The 20495-nt window shown below is 43.4% G+C and overlaps 1 protein-coding gene across 1 annotated transcript; it reads right to left on the bottom strand.

The window, feature by feature from the left end:
• Positions 1 to 454: 454 nt before the first annotated feature.
• FAM241A (family with sequence similarity 241 member A) lies at positions 455 to 17070 on the bottom strand. Its single transcript, XM_039710541.1, has 2 exons — positions 16862 to 17070; positions 455 to 4178 (listed from the first exon to the last, which is right to left on the bottom strand). The coding sequence occupies exons 1-2, from the start codon at positions 16961 to 16963 to the stop codon at positions 3933 to 3935; spliced, it is 348 nt and encodes a 115-aa protein (XP_039566475.1). The 5' UTR covers positions 16964 to 17070; the 3' UTR covers positions 455 to 3932.
• Between the last annotated feature and the right edge of the window lie 3425 nt (positions 17071 to 20495).

The raw sequence follows: 20495 nt of genomic DNA, 5'->3' as shown, positions 1-20495 counted from the left end.
CAGTTTGAAGAAGATTTGTTTTGAACCACATAATGTTCTATGTGTACCTAAAAAAAACCAAAAACCAACTGGAAACACCCAAACCTTTCTGTGGCACAGCAATTGTCACTTCAAAGGATTTTTCACACCCCTGACTACATCTGGTTTCCTTCAGAAGCTGCTCTGGATGCAAAATAGATATGCTGTGAAAAAAAAAACAAAACTTCACACCATAAGGTTGCCATTATTAACATCTAGAGCTAACATTTACTTTCTTATAGTTTAACATAACTTGCTGCATACAACCACAGAGACAGTTTATTCAGCTCTAGCACTGCAGTTTTTTCTCCACCAGCAGCAAGTTCACTGATTTCAGTGGATGTCTGAACACTGCCCTATTTTATCTGGGCCTACCATGACATTTTGAAAGGATCCAAGTAACTCTGAACGAAGCACCACAAAGAATTCATAGATCTCATTGATGGAAATACTTTTTATTAGAAAGAGTAACAAAGTGCTTCCCATTGGATTCATTCAATACAGAGTTTTTAAGAAATAAGATTTTTTTCTTTTTATACGGACAGTTTTGATGCGATGATGTTTCAGCACAAACAGGGTTCTCCAAGATTCTCTGCAGAGCTTCTCTGTACACACTATCTCAACCATTTATGCATTTGGCAGGCGTGAAGCAGCACCGAAGAGTCCATCCCTTAAAAAACTGAGGTTCTGTAAAATGCTTGCAATGTCACACTGACCAACAGGAATGATATCGTTTGTTGTTGTCAAACACAAGATTTAAGGGACATAATTCTTTCATACACAGATGCATAAAGGTGCTTTCAGTTCTATCAATAATAATAATATATAACAGCATAAATAACATTATACATTTTTACTATATAGACAACTGTGAAATTGCCTTTTTTTTGTTTTTAAAGATTAACCTCCTGCTTTTTTAGCTAGGGACATCTTTTGAAATTTTGGTGCTTCCTTTGCCTTCCTACTATATCTGGATGGAATAAAGAACACAAGCAAGGACTGTTCACCCATTTCCTCCTCACTTTTGGCACACATGTATGATCAGATTTCTCTGGACACATACATGCACCATTTCACCACATTCCACTCTCCACCCTTTATGTCTGATTCTATCCCAGTTCCCCTTTTTCCTTAGCTCCTCCTGCCTTCCCTGCAAATGAGAGGGAGACAGTACACTAATAGCACAAAATTAGGACAGACATTTCAGTACAAATTGTTATATACAAGGGAATGTATGACACCAAACAGGAGAGGGGGATTATCCATGCAATGCATTCTCCTTTTTCCGTTTTCAGCCAACCTTACACCAATAGCACTGTTTTTTCAGGTGGCAAAAAATGCAAAACTTCTATAAAGAACAAGACATAGTTACTGTTAAGAGAAACCACCTAAGACATCCACTAAACACAGTATCAGCCCCAAAGCTACCCTACCTTTCCCCAGAGTACATGTACACAAACATGAACATCGAACAAACAACTGAACTGGACTGGTGAGTGCAACAGTCCCAGCTCTGCTCAGACTGAAAGGTCACATGCATTCAAACAATGCCCTCACTGAAGCTGCTGGTCACACCCATGGTTCACTGTTCCCCATTCCTTATGCACAGAGCACAATCACCACTTCAAGGAAATACCACATGCCATCTCACAGCACAGCACCTCTACACAACAGAACTACTGCAACAAGGGTATCACAGATACACTTTTCCCTATGGGATGAAGGGAATTAGATGAGATCCTCTGCACAGTAACTGGATTGTGGAAGAAAGAAAGGATTTTTCATTGTTTTACTTTTAACAAACACAACAGGATGCTTTTGTAATACAGCCCTTATACAGGAGGAGAATACACAAAACCCCACCATTCTATCCATACAAATCTGCAAAGATGTAAACAGGTGTTCTCCTTATAGGGCACTTGAAACAAACCCAAAGCTTACCCCTAGGCACTTTTGAGTACAGAGCTCCTGGCTCTGAGTTCAGCCTGTACTTGCACTCCAAGGTTTCCCTGCCACCAGCAGAACTATTTAACCAGGTGCCAATCAACACAGGTTGCCACCTAACTACAGAGCTGGGTCTCAGTCCCAGTGCCCTGCAGTCCTGCTGGTTCAGCAGAGCCTCCTGAATCCACATGCAGGGACATCTGAAGATCCAGAGAGGTGACCTGCCTCCTCGGAAGGACACTACTTGTTCATCAGAAAAGCACAGAGACACATCTAGAGATGGCATTTCAGTACAAAAGACTCTAGAGGAGCTGGGCTTTCATGATCACTGCCCTAAATAACAATTATTTCCCTAACAGGAAAGTCTATAAAAACTGGGGCCAGGAGCCCTGGAAAGAGCCTAACAGACAAAATGATCCATGCATAAAGCTGGACTTGAGAATCCAGCTGCAGGAATGGGACTACAGAGAACCCTCCCTTAACTTTAAAAGTCTTTGAGTAAGACAGCATCTTCAACTAATTTATTGTTGTAAAAACATTTAGGAAAAAAGTCACTGCAAAAGGTTAATTTTCTGTAAATTTCACATCTCCTCCTATTACATCTCTTTAAGCAAATATGTAATTTCACTCTACCATAGATGAAATCAGTTTTGCAATTAAGTTTCTTGCTAAGAGTAATGTACAACAAATATTAAACTGGTAGCCTATTTAGCAGTAGTAGTAAAGTATAAGTAGTAAATTTTCTGTCCCATTTTTCTGTTTCTCTGCAGGAGAAGAAGAGAACTTGGAAATACCCAGCACACCCCTGGGGTGGCTACTGGGAGTTGAGTGAACTTTGCACCCACTCCTGAATCTATATAAGCTACTCTCTAGGCTGTGTGGCCCATGACATGTACCTGTAGGTAGGCATTTTTGCTGCCCAGTATGGAAAGGAACCAGCCAAGACTACCAAATAAAATGACTACTTGGTTTCAACTCCATTCTTGCCTTACATGAGGAAACAGGTCCAGCTGGCTTAGGTGCACAAAGCTTTAGCTTGTGTGGGCCCACACTGCAGCAAACGTGGGAAGCACTGAGAGATCTGGTCTGGCATCTGGTTGCTCAGCCACTTGTTACACCACCCAGAGGAAGCAGACAACATTCACGCTGTCTGGAATGGCAAGTGTCCAACACTGCAGCTGGAACTACCTACAAACTCCATGAATTATCCAAATATTTATCTAAAGAAGGAGGGCTGGGGGAAAGAGCAAGTACAAAACATAAAGAAAGAAAAATAGCAGCAGGAGCTGAGCACATTTCCAAAAAACAAGGCAGTGCTACACTAGACTGTTTGGCCAATGTAGATCTGCAATTTCTCCTGAACAACAAACAGCTGAAGTCTTGTTTGGTGTCACTAACATTTGTGTAAGAGCATTTTGCTGGTACAGCTTGTTTCCTGGGGGAGAGCTTACTATGAACTACACTACCCAAAGTTGCTTTTGTATCTGGAAATTGTATTTATCTTACGAATGCAGGTTTGTTACCAAATCTCCCTTGTGCAGATTTAGCTTTTCAGCAGAACAAATTATGCAGATTCAGGGAGCAAACAGCACATGAGCCCTCCCAGCAGTGACACAGAGCACTCACACCAAGTGTCCTCTTAAAATCAGACATGAAATTTTCACTATACAAAGCAAGATCATGGGGAGAGTGGAAGGGAAAATGAAAAGCCAGTCCTTTGGCTAAGGCCCCAAGAGCACAGAAAACAGTACATTTCACACCGTTATATTACAAACATCTCCTTTCTTCCCCCTAAAAGATGTAGTACAGCAGTGCTGATTTGGTTTACAATGTAATTTTAGTCCCCCTCCTCAGAAGTTCAGCAATTTTAAGCACTGCAGCTTTTGATATATCACCCATTTACTTGAACACATAAACCCACTGACATCATGACAGTGTTGAAATACATCATCCAAATAGTATCTAAAATTTTACTGTTGTACATAAATAATGACAAGGCACAGAACAGCCACCAGTCCAAGAGCTTGTAGGCCAAGAAACCAGAGCATAACCCAGAAGAATATAATTATCACAGGTTCCACTATCCGTTCTCCAAAGTACATCCTTGTGAAGCCTATTCTGATAAGGCTTTTGTTTAGTTCTCCAAAGAGAGTCCCCATCTTTTTGTAGTCATCTATCACAGGTTCCGTGGTGTGGTTCCTTTGCTCTTGGTGGACCTGCAGATGGAAGATAAAAAGAGGAGATATGTTGTACAGTTTTATTACTGTGATTCTGAACAAGTCTCTCATCTGTTTCTATCTGAATGCATAATACTAAGATACACATGCAATAAATCTACTCCTTCAATCAAGAAATTGAAAATACTACGTAACTTGTGACCTTGGTACAACGTTAAGGACGTAATTTGTCCAAACCTGGGACATCTGAAGTGGTGCTACAAATACATGACAGCCTCCTTCCCCTCCAGATGCCACTCCACAGGAGGTGTAAAGCTCTCCTGCAGGTCATACATCTTACCTGTCTGTGCAACCTGCCTGTGGTTGTCAGGGCAACCACAATGGAGTGAGATGTCTCTAATTTCAGGGAGGGGATTTGGCTGAACTATTTCCAGAACATCTCCAGAACTACGAGAATGATACCAAACTATTAAACATGAACTATGAAGTATTTCGCACTGAAAGCCAGGGAACTGAAGGGCTGCTAATCACTGCTGAAAGAAGGGACTGGATCTGACCAGGAAAGTGACAAATACGTGTCCCAGTGTTGGTGTAAGAAGCCATACAAGTCTGGCAAAGGAAAACAGGCCCAAGGACTGCACAGACACAAAGTGGTGGTATAAAAAAGCAAAGGGAAGGAGAAACGTTCTGGACTTTTTGTGAAATAAAAAATGGCAGAGCAAATGCACAGGAAACCAGAGATCCATCTTTAAATGAAGATGCCACAGGTAAATATCACTGCAGAAAACAGGAATGTTTCACTATGTAAATTGTAACTAGATTAGAGCTTGAGATCCCATCTCTCTTCCCCAGTGTCCAGAGATTCTTTGCACAAAACCTTATTGCCTTGTGTTTGGGTATGACAGGGAAAAGATGTTTTCAAGATGATGAACATGAGTCTTCTAATGCTTCCATTAGGCAGCAGTGAAAACACATACAGCAGGTATTTATGTGACTCATAAATAATTCAGTCAACTGATCAATAGGTCCTACAAATTGCCCACAAGCTCTATGTGCAATTAGTCTACTCCCAGATTCAAAGCAAACATGTTCCACCTTCAAGGATGAATGCTATTCTGCATCCCTTGTTCCATGGCATGGTCTTGGTAGAGAAATTCCCTTTCACACCAGTGCCAGGCTCTCCATTAGAGAACAAATAAGAAAGTGAATTAACATTCTTACAGAAAAACATACAGCAAAGACCAGTGGAAGCCAACATTGTTTCTCTAGGTCAGACTTTAGGCCACCAAGCTGAACCTGCTGGCTGAATGCTCTGGGCAAAGCCCTCCAGCTGCTGCTGGAAGAAAAAAAACCCAACAGTCCCTCAGCTGAAAGTACCAGGATTTTTTTTTCTTTTTTAAAAATTTACTTACTCATAAAGAGTCTGGTTTAAGCTTCAGCACTGAATCCCATAAAGGGACAGGTGCAGGAAGCTGAAATAGTAATATGTTCATAACTAATTCATAACTAATAACTCTTTCTGTGGTTCTACAGAACATCCTGAGAGGGAAGAACTGCAGTACTGGAGGTTATGTACAGACAGATGCTTGCCTCTTTTCAGCCCGCTTCACAGGCCCAGGTTGTTTTCTCCTCCTTACTGGATTTCCTTCAGCATATTGGCTTTAACTGTGCTTTATTTAATTCAATTTAATTAAAAGAAACATTGACTCATCTTCCAGAAAAGCAGAGCCTCTTGTGAGCCCCTGTAAACTTGGCAGGGCTGGGAACACAATGGAACGCTTATCCTTCCATTCCCAAAAAGCACAGGGAGACAAACACACTCTTAGCTTACATGTGTACTGGTCACAACAACTAGGGGAAAAGAGAAGGCATGTGCTGGGAAGGGAAAATAAATTTGTTTGATTCCTGCATGCAGAGACCAGAGGGAACATGTGACAGATGATGGTGGAGAGGATCAGAGCACAGCTCAAGCAGTGCAGAGATCATTTCAGAGAGAACACTGAGAAATCACTACATTTCCTAGCCGTGGGCCAGGGCAAGCAGGAGGGGGAAACACGCACATCACTTCCTTACCCCTGGCTTGTCAGTGGTACTCAGCAAGGTCCTGGAAGCCTTCACAGGCAGGAGGCTGCCAGCAGGCACAGCCCTGCAGGTGCTCTGCAGCTCCCACTGGGCTCAGCAGGATTCACCACACGTGTCCATGCCAGCCGTGCCTTTCCTGGTGTGAGGCAGCTGCAGGACACGACTGTGCTTACAGCCCCGCTTGCTTTGATAAGCTAACAGCAAGAAGCTGCACACCGTCTCTTAAACAAAGTAAACTGTAAATTCCACCTCACTTAGGCTCCCCAGGTATTTTTTATTTTTTCTATACCCCTCCCTCACCTTCTCAGACAAGGTTAGGTTCATGGATTCTAAAGCAATTGCACACGGGGAGCTGCCAGGCACAGCAGAGACTGACAAGCGTATGTTTAACTACAGAACAAGTGTCAAGTTATTTTTCCAAATATTTTTCAATAGCTTACAAAACCTTTCAAAATGATCAAGGAAATTCTCAAGACGTCAAAGTCTGCTTCAGTTAATTCAGGCTAAGTATATCTTGCTTCAGGCAACTCAGCAATAAGCAAGTGAAGCTGAGAACGGATGATCAGTCATGAAACACTGATGGCATATTTTTCTTTACTATTGCATAATATTTCACATGCTGGACAAATACATTTCTTCCGAGGTGTAGCTAAAAGAGGATTAGGGCAAATGCCAGTAATGTTACAATACTCCAAATTGCTAAGGAATAACAAATAAGTTTTAACACTGCAGCTAGAATTCCTCTCACCAACTTTCAGGGCAACAGTAACATGGCATGCAACCCCATACAGGTGCCACAGCTCTCAAATCATAACCTCAGAACCAAATTCTTTTTTTTTTCTTTTTTTTTTCCCCGTCAAAAAATACTTTTCTAAACAATTTCAGAAATTGGCCGTCTTCAGCGAACACACAGTTCCCAGCTGACTCTTTAATTTTTACTGAACTATTTTCATAGGGCTATTTTCATACTAATCTTGCTGAATCAGCCTGAAGCTAGACAGACACTACCATAACAGAAAAAATGTGGAGAGAGAAATGTAACCATTCTGAGCAGCTGCACCCCTTTGCCTCTGTAAAACCAGAGCTTCCTTGTGTAAAAGCAGAAGTTTCTGTTTCACAGTTGCTATTTTAAAATTCAACAACCCAGCGTAGGCTTCCTAACTTTTAAGAATCGATTGTGTATCAGGAGGGAGCAGAGGGAATTTCTTGATCTGCACTAGCCCCAGAGAAAACATGCTTTCCATGCTTTTCCCACCTGCTCTTGTCCTCACAATGTAGTGCCATGCATAATTAGGTGCCATGCAGGAGGCACTCCCAGACTTCATCTGCTACAGCTCAGGAGGGAATGTAAGAGAGGGCCACTTCATCTTCACTCATTTGTTTGCCTTTCCTCACTCTTTGAAACACAGGAGTGATGAAGAAATTCAGAGGAACTGGGGAACAGCAGTGCAGCCAGAGATCTAGATGTGTATAGATTAATATATGCCCAACATATCTCCTGAAAAGAGGGAACAGCAGCACTGTCTCCCAGACAAGAATTCTCTTCCCCCCTTCCTCCAACTGGCTGAAAGACACTCACCATATACACAAATATACATATGGTATTATTCCTGAAGGAGAAAGAAGAATGAGTGAATAAGTCTAAACCAGAATGTATTAGAAATGCTGAATGCATTTGTTTCCTAACCTAATGTTTCTTATCAAATTACTGTAATGAATTACTTTTTACTGTAATTTAAATTAATTTTACTTCAATATAATTTTATTTTAGACTTGCTGGGATGACTTAGTCTGAGTTCTGAATCTATCCTCTGTCAGTCTGAAACTATTCCCCCTTGTCCTATCCCTATATGCCCCCATAAAAAGCCCCTCTCCAATTCTCTCCTTCTAGGCACTGCAAGGTGCCATAATGGCTCCCTGGAGCCTTTTCCAGGCTGAACAGCCCCAACTCTCTTAGCGTGTCTTGACAGGACAGGTGCATCTTTATGCATCTCTGAGCATCTTCATGGCCCTCTTCTGGACTCATTCCAGCAGGTCCATGTCTTTCCTGTGCTGGGGGCTCCAGCACTTGCAGCACTCCATAATCAATTTTGCATTTGGTTTCTTATTTTTTATTTTAAATTATTTAAAGTTAAAACCAGAGTTATACAGAACAGAAAGGGAAGCATCTGATCTGCTCTACTGCTCAGCATGCAAACAATGTCCTTCACAAACCCACTGGTACCTGCAGGTTCCCATCAACCACTCAATTTCCTCTGGTCTTTTCAGATGCTGGTATTTTAAAGTTTCCCTCCCTGTTCAAAATGGCAGATTTTCATCAGCAAAGCCATGGTCTGCTGTCTCCCACAGTTTACTGGCAGGAAGTCAGAACTTGAAGATCCAAACTCTGAAAAGCTTTTATACTGAAACCTGGAACTAAATCTTCCCCTCTGTTGAGGTCAAATAGCTTAGGGGCTTTGATGCTTCAAGGAGAACCATGATAGGCCCTCACAGATGTGAAGCAGGATGCCATAAAATCACCTTTTTTCAGAATGAAACCCTATGAGGAGGTCACCGAGGAGCTACTAAGTGCCAAGTTCTGTCTGCTTCCAGAACAGGTGATGCTCCTACATCTCTGAAGTGTTTCTGGAAGAAAATCCCCCTAGTAATTGAATCTTTTCCTTTACTAGCTTTAAAACAACAAAGAAGGTGAAGTCCTGCTCATCCTACTGAACCCAACTAACATCCGGTTGTGGCTTTTCCAGCTCTGTTTGTCACAAAATTCCCTGTGTTCTGACCACTAACTACCCCTGCTTATGGCAAACTTCCACACATTCACTGAAACTCACTGCTTCCTAAACTCAGGAAGACACATGGTATGTCACGAGCAGAGGCTGCTCCACACCAGTCTGACAGGACAATCTCTTCCTTGCTTACCCCGTTCCTATCAAAGGGTGCTTTGACCAGGCAGTGAAACATGAGATCCCGTCAGAACATCCTGCCTCACAAAGAAGCCATCTTCCAGTGAGTCATATGCTATTCCCTGGGAGAAAAGGATAAAGTTAGCACTGAACTTTTCTCAATGGCCTACCACTGATCCCTGTCTGCATGTCCTATGTGTCATGTAGCCAGTTTATGGTCTTTTCCCCTCAAACTGCTGAGAGCACACAGTTCCTGCACCTGACCATTAGCAGATCACACCAAGAAAGTCTGCCAAGCCCTTGGAGGATGCAGAACACAAATGGATCCAAGAGGGACACAAAACCACCCTACGTACTTGGGAAGTTATTTTCATGTGGCTAATCAAAAATAGCACGGGAGAATAGATTTATTTAACATTTATTTTTTCTGCTGGGAGGACTGAACAGCTCTACAGTAACCACAAGTTTCAGTTGTGTAACCTCACCCTGATGTGGCTGTGTGGATAACAGGTATAGTTATGGTTTTCCAGGCATTTCATCTGCTGAAGCAGCAGCCTGATCCAGAGTTTTCCACACTTAGCCTAAGAATCTTGAGATGGCGTGTTCAGTTTGGGATTTTTGTTTGTGTGGAAAAAACCCGCCAAGTAACTGAGCTGAGTGAAATAATTGGATAAAGTTTGAGAGCCTTTGTTTTGTGGGAGGAGAGAATAGATGAACACAAGGAACCTTCTCCACATGAAGATTCAGGATGTTAACAAAAAAAACCATTCAACCACTTTGAAGGCACAAGATCCATTAAAGCAAACCAAGTAGCTTTCTTCTATTTAGTGATGACTAATGAATAGAAGAAACATCATCAGTCTTCTCTTGCTCAAATAATTTGAAAAATTCCCACCACAGACTTAACAGCACCAGACTGAGTACAAGTCTGTAACTGCCTCTTTTCTTGCATCTGCTGCCTGAAAGGGCATTAGACAAACACTGAACTCCAACAATGGAGGAAAAAAGGCCAATGAATTTGGAAAATAACTACTCTCCATGTAAAAGCTTATGATTTTACAGTCAAAAAAGTGCTGCTGGGCAAAGGCGGCAATGAGAAAAGACACAAAGGTATACACAATGTTCACCTCCAACACAGAAAAACAGCAGTGTCTCTAAACTGTTTGACATGCCTCAGATCACAATTCATCATATGTACAGTTAGAAAAGACAGAAAAATAATGGCATCTTTAAGAGAATTATTTCCACATCATATACAAAATAAATCGCTTTTGGGTTCCATAGCAAGCACATGTTTCATGGCATCTAAATGAGACATCAAAAAACCCTGTAATAAAGAATGCAGGGATGACTTCTGAATGAGATACTAAAAAAACCCCAACCCTCTAATAAAGAAATGTAGGGATACATTTACACACCCATCTGAACATTTTTTTTTCCAAGTAAGAAGTTTTCCCTGCAGTATTTAACTGCTCACTATTTTACTCCAGTCATGGTTATTTTTACTCCAGAGAACAGGTGGTGTGTCTGCTATCTGAAGCCCACAGACACCTAAATGTCAAAAAAGACAGTGAGATATGACTTTAAGAACAAGCTTACTTTCAAAAACATAGGAGTATTTTTCACTAAGTTGGGATGTTAATGTTCAGAAGAGAGTGCCTCAGAGTTATCTTTTACATAAGATGAAAATTGAAACTGAAAATATTTCAGGACCACTCATAAGGGGGAAAAAAAAAAGAGAAGAAAGTGAGCATATGACAGAGACCAGGATGGAAGAAACCACAAGTTCTCTCCCCTCCAGAATAAGAGACCAACTTCTGCTGGGCGCAGATAGGGACACACCAGCCAACACGCAGCTACAAATATTCAATAGTTGGGTCGCCAGCCATGGACGTCCTGAGGGAAGGACTGATCCAATTCACTGGTATTCAGCCATGACCACCCAGTGCACTGCCATGGACAGGCTCTGGAGATCTGCAGGTTCCCAGCTGGTGCCTCCCCTGTGTGCAAAGCACAGCCTCGCCCCAGGGCAGGGCACCAGCACAAGCCCTGCTGATGCACTGGCCGGGTGGGCGCCGCCTTTGTGCCTCCTGCTCCTCCACACATGCAAAACAGCTTCCTTACCAGTAACACCTGGCACCTGACCAGGATCTCACCCTGCTTTCTTGCACTTAAAACATATCTTACACTTAATTAAAAGAAAGTGAAATTTGCCCAGGAAAGGCAAATGGTTTTTGGGCAATGTTTCTGATTTTCTTCCTCTTTACTACTGGAAGAGACCGGTCCCCCTTTCATCCTTTCCTAGAATAAAATTAACAATCACTATTTAATCTCGTAAATGTAAGCAGTAAAAAGATCTTGATATTGAGCCAACAGACTATAAAGATAACAAAATTAATTTCAACTGCTGGAGGAAAAAAAAAACCAAAACAACCCAAACAACCAACCAGCTTCATTTCTCTAGGCTAATTTTAATCTGATATTTAACTATGAAAAGAGCAATCGATTTGGAAATGAGGAAAAACACCCCCTCAATTCCAGATGAAAAATAAGACAGAAAAAACTAAGTTTAACCTTCCTCTGGGAAAAAGAAGCAAATGCAAGAAAATTAGAAAAATTCTTAATACCAAAAGTACTTTATAGCAGCTACCAATAAAAGTGACATACTTAGAGGAAGTTTAAACAGAAGATTGCAAACTAAAGCTTGGGCTAACATTCATTTTACAGCAAGAATCTAGAAATCATTTATAAAATTGAGGCAAGATGTTTCTATAGAAACAGGCAACAACATAAGAAAAGCAACAGCGCCGGATTCCCTTCAGTCAGCTTTTACAGCAACTCAAGTTTAGAATCAACAGTTGCTGGAACAAACTCCGAAATACCAGGAGAAGTTTTGTGTTAAAGAGATGACAAGGCTTTTCCAGATACTTTAACTTGTGTATGGGTGGAACAGAGATAGCTTCAAAAAGAATAGAGGCGTCCCTTGATAAACACAAAAAATGTCCCATAATTTCACAAGTAAATTCCCCACTAATACAGCACCAGATGAGAAAGTGTGAAAGACAGGAACCTGGCACAGGAGGGCCCATGGGAAAGGAAACTTGCCTGCCCCCATGTCAAGATCTACTGCCTCTCTCCCTGACTTTAGGATGCTGTTTACACTCCCTGCTCCTGCTACTGTCCCTGTAACTTGATCCCATCTGTACTGCACTTTTACATAGAGACTAGATCAAATGCAATATCTAATCCATTTTTTCATTACACCCTCAACATTTAATTTCCATTGGATTTCATTTATCAGGGTCCCCTACTAAAACTGGTCAGCTTGACTCAGCAAAAAGGTTTGCAATCTCCATACATACAGCATGGTTATCAAATGCACTGGCTTGCTGAAAAGCAACAGCTGTTAATTTTGCCTTTTAAAGAGAGGCTATTTCTATTCACTTCTATCTCCAGAATACTTTTTTCTTTAAGAAAATGGGATCTTCCCATCATTCAAACAGAGCATATTATCCTATCTATTGTAGGTGCTACATATTGTAGGGATGTTTGAAGGGTAGGATTTTTTCTCCAAATGCTGTTAAGCCCCAGAAAACTTAATAATGCTTTGAAGAAAGTTATTATCATCTATTATTTTATAGTTACAAACCTCTCCAACAGAATTAATTTATCTGTAGAGCCAGAACGAATTTGGGATTACGTCCTCCTTGCAAGTATGACTACTTTTGGAAACAAATTCCAACAACTGTGAGCAGGAGAAACCTACAATTTTCAGATTATCTCAGTTTGGAATAAATTAGAAATAGGTTTCCAGCCTTAGGCAATGCAATTTCCACATATACAAGTGTACTCTAAATAATTTTTGATCATTACTGACTTATGACTGAAATTATGCCGTTCTGAGTAACACAGCACACAACCACCCAGTGGAAGATGAAGATTTTACACAAGGCATACCACGGACCTGTTGATATTATTCTCTAGTTGTGTTTCTGCTCACCCTCCCCATTCTGGAGAAATACTAGTGATACTGTAAAGATATGCAAAAAGTTCAGGGCTTGAACTTAGTTGAGACACCCATACTTTCTCAACAAAGTTCTCAATTCTCAAAGCACCTCTAAATCTGAAGCCATCTATTAGAAGATAAAATACTCCACTTACAGCCATAAAACACTGTTCAAAATAATAACAAAACATCCCAAAGGCTTACAAACTCAGGTTAATGAAAATGTGATAGTCTATGCTAAGAGATCTACTTGCAAATACACATATCATGCATTAACTCTGCACTTAAACATTTTCTAGAAGCCTTGGTTTTACACTTGAACAGCACTGTGGATTCTGTGTATCTTAAACCAGCATGGAGATCCTGGTCTCACTGAAGCAACTGGAAATTTTTTTATTGCCTTCAACTTTGATTACAAGGAACTAAACCCCATTCTTGCCCAGACATGGAACTGCCCACTGCTCTCAGTACAGAGGGCAACCACAGTGCCACAGCTGTCAGGAGCTCCACTGTGACACACAGAGTGGCTTCAGAGTCCCTCTAGACAGACAGGGGCTGTGCATCCTGCTAATGCCACCTCATGCCCTGCTGTAGGGCATGTGCAGGACGCAGGTGATGCAAACGCAGGACTCCTGCATCAACTTTTATTAATACACGCCCACGCTTTTCTATTCTTATTTAATAGTTTAATTCATAGGCGTCAATTAGATTAGAATGCAGTAATGTGACAGTGGCTAACCTATTTTAGGAAGTGGGTTAGAGGAGGAGGTTTGAGGTCCTTATCTCCAGTGATGTTGAAAATACAGGACAATTTATGTGTCTGAGTAATAACTATCAACAGTTAGGAAAAAAATGTGATCTTGAGGGGCAAAGCAAAAACCTACTCCCATGGCTTCAGGAGCAGCTGAATTGTTGGGTGCTTTCACTTACTACTTCTGAATCCCAGCACTGCAATACAGGAGAGGTGGAAGAAACTACCAAGGTCCTGCAGTGCTTTGAAGACTAAAATAGGTGTAATTACCTTTGCATGCAAACCTACAAAGGATACAAATCAAATTATCATCCAGTTCAGCTTTCAAATCTAATCACAGAAGTAGGTAATTCTACAGTCTGTTGCAATAATGAATTTCAAAAGCTATGTATAACATTTAGTTACACATCCATCCATTCGGAATGTACGGATATGCAACCGTCCATACAAAAATGGACCTGTCAGTAATTTCATTAAGCATGCCTGTGCTGACACAATAACAAGCTTCAATAAAAAATTAAAGCTGGAAGGTTTGGCATTAAATATATTTATTTCCTACAGGGTGCCCTTTCTTAAAAAAAAATTAAAGGGTGTATTCATTATTACTTAGGTCCTGCTTGTCAGGAAGGTATTCTTTTAGTTTTCTGTTGCAAGGTATGATCTTACACAAACTGTGTTTATTTTGCAGTAAATGAGAAAAACCAAATCACAGTCAGGTTTGAAGCCCCAGATCCTCACCTAAAAGTCCCCCTCAAAAAAGGCCAAAGGATTTTCTCTCATGCAGGCTTTATTTCACACCAGATGAGAGAAATAAGAATTTATACCAAAAGAAAAGCAGATTTTGACTCCTTTCTTTTGCACGGCACATACGACTAAAGCGGCACACGCGTTCATAGTTCAGGGGAGAACACGGAACAGGAAAGCACAGGCTGAGGACCAGAGGCTGTGCTGGCAGTGCAAACACCCTCAGCAAACACAGCCACAGCGCTGGGCCTCCACCAGAGACTCCAACAAGGACCCAGCCTGGAAAGAGGATCCCTGGTTTTCTGCAGGAACAGCAGAGGTCAGCAACAATTCCTCCATGAGTGCAAAAAAGGTACGGAGTGTGACACAGCAGCCCCTCCAAATCAAGCTACAAGTTTGTTCTTCTCTTGAACAAGAGAATCTGGGACTTTCTGTTAAAGTTTGCAGCAAGTGTAGGTATTACCAACTCCTTGTGTCCTTATGTCTTCCCTACACATAAAAAGAAAATAATACTGCTTATTTATCCAATTATTAATATTTTTACTGTTACTTTATCTAATATTTAAATTCTCTCTGTATATTAAATATAGCCAAGTGATAATTCTTATTTCCAGATCTACTTTATTATTTTCCCAGCTGACTGCACCTCAGTATGCAGAAAAACTACTCTGTGCTATGACAGTGAAACATATATAATAAACAGGAAGAATGTTCTCCTTCTTCCTTTTGGCATATTTAAAATCTCTGCTATCTTACAGGTACACCCCAACTTGTCAGAAAGGGCCAGGATCACTACCTGTACTTGAGAAAAGTGGAAAGAGAATTTCTCAGCCAAGTGTGGCTGTGGCCACCCAAGCAGTACATTTACCAGTTTCATTTGAAAATGTGTTTAGGCACCACTGAAGGCAGCTCTTCAGCCTGCACCATCCCCTGAAACCACAACACACCCGTCGCTAAGAAGCAGCTGTAAACTGCAGGGAAGAGCTCTTTGGCGAGGAATTACAACCAGTTTGAACACAGTAAGGCATGAGATCATCTGATGCAACTTTTTAACCTCTCTTTCCAGGAAGGAGAGTAACGAGAACCAGCAAGTATTCCTTATTTGCCTCCAGTGACATCCTGCAGGAGGGCTTATGGACACAGAGAGAACTCTGAGCCTCCCTTGGTGCATCTGTCCTTATCCTACATTCGGGCATGTGCTCTGCTCTGCCCCATTTTCCTAGAGAAAGGGCTAAGAAGATGCGCTGACTTATGTAAACGTGGCTAAGTGAATTCCCAAGTACCAGAATCTTTCAGAGTGGCCCGCTTCTAGATGTCATGTCAGACAAGTACTACCAGACACTTTCCAATATTAAACGATCTCAACTGTGACATGGCTCATTTATGTGCAGAGCATCTTATAAGAATTTTCAACAAAAATGATGAATGCAATCAAAACCATCCGGAAATTACTTATGGATGCGCTCCCGCAGCTCTGTTTGCCCCAGTGCAATCATGAGTGCTCGTATATTTCAGACCTGATCACTGCATTCTACTATTGTGCATGAAAAAGCTTGTGTTCTTTTTTCCTTTAAATGAAACATCAATAAAGGTGCATTAAGAGCACTGCCTTTGTCTAAACACCGGGACGATGCCGTCTGCAAAACAAAAGAGTGCCTGGAAAGGCAGTTTACAGCTAACAATAGGGAAACGGCTCCTAAGCACAAACCCACTTCCATGCCATAAAAATATAAATCCTGAAGCAGACAGAAAAAATAAAAAAGAGTTGGTGTTCTCCTCCAATTACAGTATATTATGTCTCCTAAGTAATACAGAGACTAAAAGCTTAAAATACTCAAGTGAACGAACAGAAGAGCAGAACTACTGGGGGGAATTCCGGGGATGGCAAGAGCACCCTGGTTATTTCCAGCGAGATGCATGTGGATGCCGTGCCGGGACTACCCTTGTACATCTGCTCCTATTTTCCTCCAGGCGGACTCAGCGTCCCGGAGGGAAGACCGGGGGTCAGGCGGGCCCGCTGGCGGGACACCCCAGCAGCTGGCGTGGGCAGCCCCACGCAGGTTGCATAAGCCCCGCCGCAGTGGAGCGTTACCCGGGAGCGGCTCGCACGGGTGGGCTGCACCGGCAACGCCACGGCACAGCCATCAGAAGCGTCGCCGCTTTTCTGCTGTGGCCGGGCGGCGGGGGCAGCCCGGAGCCGCGGCCCGCCCTCCCAGACCCCTCACGGGCGGGCACCCACCTGCTCCTCCGGGCGCCGCCGGTGCCGGGCGGCCGCCGCCCCCGCTTCCCGCTCGCATTCCCCGAGCGGCGCTGGCGGCGGGAGCTGCGCCGCCGAGCCCATGGCTGCTCCGCGCCGAGCGGGACCGAGCGCTGCCCGCGCTCCCGCCTGCCGGGGCGGGACGGGGCCGTCACGGGGTCCGGGGGAGCGGCGGCACGGAGGGAGGAACGGAGGGAGGGAGGGCGGCGCCGCGGGAGCGGGGGGCGGCCCCTGGCAGCGGCCCCGCGGCGGGGATGGGGGGCCCGGGGCGGGGAGCCTCCAGCTGCCGCCTCGGGCGGGGCGGGCGCTTGCTGCTCGTTGGAGCGAAAAATAAACCGGCCCAAGCGCCCGATTTCTAAAGCTTTTGTTAAAAGCAGGAAGTGCCAGGTGTTAATAAAGCGTTAATGTTAGCGCCACTCCTCGTTGGTGTGTCCCTGGGGAGGAACGGCTGCCTCTCGGCAGTGTGAGATGTGGCATTCGCTGTTCCCCCCTCGGGAAAGGGGAAACACTCTTCCGAAGCTGCTTGCATCGTGTCTTCTGTTCTTTAAAAGGAACTAATGCACACCAGGAAGAAGGAAACGCAACAGAGGACCCAAAAGATAAGACTTAGTGTATGAATGCCAGGGAAGGTTTAGATTGGATTTTAGGAAGAAATTCTTCATTGAAAGGGTGGTCAAGCATTGGAACAGGCTGCCGGGTGAAATCACCATCCCTGGAAGTATTAAAAGATGTGTAGATGTGGCACTTGGGAACACAGTTCGGTGGTGAACTTGGCAGTGCTGGGTTAACAGACTCAGTGGTCTTAAAGCTCTTTTCCAAGAGATTCTCTGATTCTGTGTTCATGAAGTGCCTCTGGCTCCCGCTTTGAGCACACCCTCCCTCTGTAGAGAGCCCTCACTCCTGCCAGCCCTGCATACCTTATCCATGCTGTCCACCCCAGCACAGGAAGAACAGAGTCTGAAAGTGATGGTGGATTTCTGTGTGGCATTCCCAAGCTTGGTGGGACCACTGTTGTCATCCTTATGCATCTTTTCTCCTCATCCAGTTCATGCACTGTTGGTGGCAGGTCTGCTTGGCTCAGTTTTCGTTCCATAAGCAATCAGTGGAGGTGCTAACAGGTTGTGTAACAGCAGGATTCAGCGGCAATCAGACATCTGGATTAATATTATATGGCTTTCTGGTAGCTGGGTGTGGGTCCCACTATAATTTGGAGCAAATTCTACCTGTTTGCTTTTCCTGTCATTACTCTAGGGCAATAAACAGCAGTAGCTGTTTGTGGCACGCCTAAAACCACCACAAAAGCCACTCAGTGTGCTGTGGCAGTCACACCTTCAGGATACAAGCAAATGTTCTTCATAAGTGGGGGCAATACATAAGCCACTGCACTTGCCAGGCCCCTCAGTTTGGCTGCAGGGGCTGAGGCCAGCACAGGACAGCTGGGACTGAGCGCTGGGGGAAGAGGCCACTGCTCTGCCCGCCCTGCTCGGCTGTGGCTTCTCATCCCGATGGAACAACTGGCCCAATCTGCTCCCCAAGGTGCAGGGTGGCCAAAAGCAGTTTGCTCTGAAGGCCTGACTAACTGCTTGACCAGAGTTCTCATTCCATAATCCATTTGTTTGTCAGTAGTTTTTCTTAGGGACAGGGAGAGGCTTGAAGAACTATCACACTGTTTAGACAGAGACCATAAACTGTTGCAGTCCTGCTGGCATGCAAAATTACTGGACACAAGAAAAAATCCTATGGGCTTCACCACCAGGCACTGTGGTGATACATCTCTGTGCACAATATGACTGCTCAGCAGCAGTGTAGTAAAACATCCCCGAGGTTCTCTGCTCTGTGGGCGATTTGTGAAGAAATGGAGTGTCACACATAGTACCGACATTCTGTAAAAGCCCTCTGGAAAAAAAAAATCTTAATTTAAGCATAGATTAGGTGCCTATTTCAGTGAGCTTTTCAGTACATTTACATCCATAAACCTGTGCTGGGTTGTGGATCACAAAAAAAAAGCATTAGAAATTTTTTAGGAAACGTTTATGCTGAGGCCACCACGGCTCTTCACAGCCCAGCCTCTGACCCCACTGCCTCCTGGGGACCAGTGATCATCCTGCCAGGAGTAGTAAAATGTGTTGGCTCGCTTGGTGCTGCTCTTTCTTCCTCACATATGCAGTCCCACTGGCTTGATGTTATCTCCCTGTAGACAAAGATTCTTCCATTAATTTTGCAGTGAAGGAAAGTTTGTCATATTTCTTAAAAGGCCACACTCCTTCCTACTGCAGCTGGCAGCCTTTGACTGCTTCTTCACATTGAGCAACTCAGGCAGTGGAACTGCCTCGGGCTCCCTGGCACTCTCCACGTGTGAAGGCACCTCTGGGATAACAGATCCAGTGCTCAGGGAAAGAACAGGGACTCAGAAGCTCTTACTGAGCTTCTTACTCTCAGGATGCATTCACCATTGCGACCTGTGCAACTTCACTAACCTTAAAGAAACCTGTTCCTCTTCAATAGCAAATGTTCTCATGGCAACCTTTAGCTCTTCTCAAGGTGAGCTTTCTGAGGCTTCGTGTGCTCTGTGCACCGGTGCCTGGGTCTGTGAATGTAGCTGAGCTACTGCAAACTGCTCTGTTTTTCCTTTGTCTTACTGAAATTTGGATTTTTTTCCTGACATTTGGAATTGTCTGGTAGCTTCATAAGGATCTAATCACAAGCTGAAGGATCTCTCACCAAAAGAGACCCCCACAACTTAGCAACTTTCCTTTCAAGATCACTGTCTGAAGGAAGTTCCCCACCCCCAAAGTCCTCTAGACATGGCTGACCTTCTGATGGTGTCTTCTCCCAATAGCAATGTTTTCAGAAAATGCAAGGGTAAATCTCAGTGTAATTTAAGTGACAGGCAAAAAAGCAACATGCCAAAAAAAAAAAAAAAAGACAAAAAAGAAAAAAAAAAAGAAGCAGAGATGGAAGCAAAAGGGAAGATTCTGTGAAGATTCTGTGAAATAATTGTTTCGTATGGGGCAACTTCTAATTGATTTATAAATGCGTGTACAGACAAAATATCTCCCAAGGAATAAATAGAGCTCACCTTGCACAACTCTGTTATTTGAGGGTCACTACAAAGAGTCAGAACATCATGCTAAAAATCTGTAATTAAAGGGGTTTTGTGAAAAACAGGTGCTTGTAGCTGGAGGAAGACTGATTGCTGCAGCTTTGCTGAGAGGCAGCACAGGCTGAGCCCTCTGGCCTTGCTGAAATACAGCTCTAGGCTGCAAAACACAGACACAGCTGGAATGAGTGGGACTAAACTCCCTCTATCTGGCTCCGACCAAAGCCAATAGTAGGTGGTGGGAAGAGGGTAACAGATGCTGCAGTGATACTTCTTGAGAGTGTTCTTTGGCTTCCAGGAGTCTGAGGTTCAGAGACTTCCTGATCCTGGGTGCAGTTGGGTAATGAGAGCAGTATTTTAAAGGCAGCAGAGGAAGGCATGCTACCGCAGGGATCACATGCAGCTGAGTCACACAGAGTGCTTCTATCGGTCTTGTTGCCCAGGGAAATGTATCCCATTCACCCTGCACTTTTATTTTCATGCCCATGGCATTCAGTCGTGTCTTCTCGGGCTGCT

Source organism: Passer montanus, unplaced genomic scaffold (genome assembly GCF_014805655.1).
Source record: "Passer montanus isolate IOZ18808 unplaced genomic scaffold, ASM1480565v1 scaffold23, whole genome shotgun sequence".
NCBI classification, from domain to species: Eukaryota; Metazoa; Chordata; class Aves; order Passeriformes; family Passeridae; genus Passer; species Passer montanus.
Note: the sequence above shows the minus strand (reverse complement) of the source record. Positions and strands in the feature narration are given on the sequence as shown.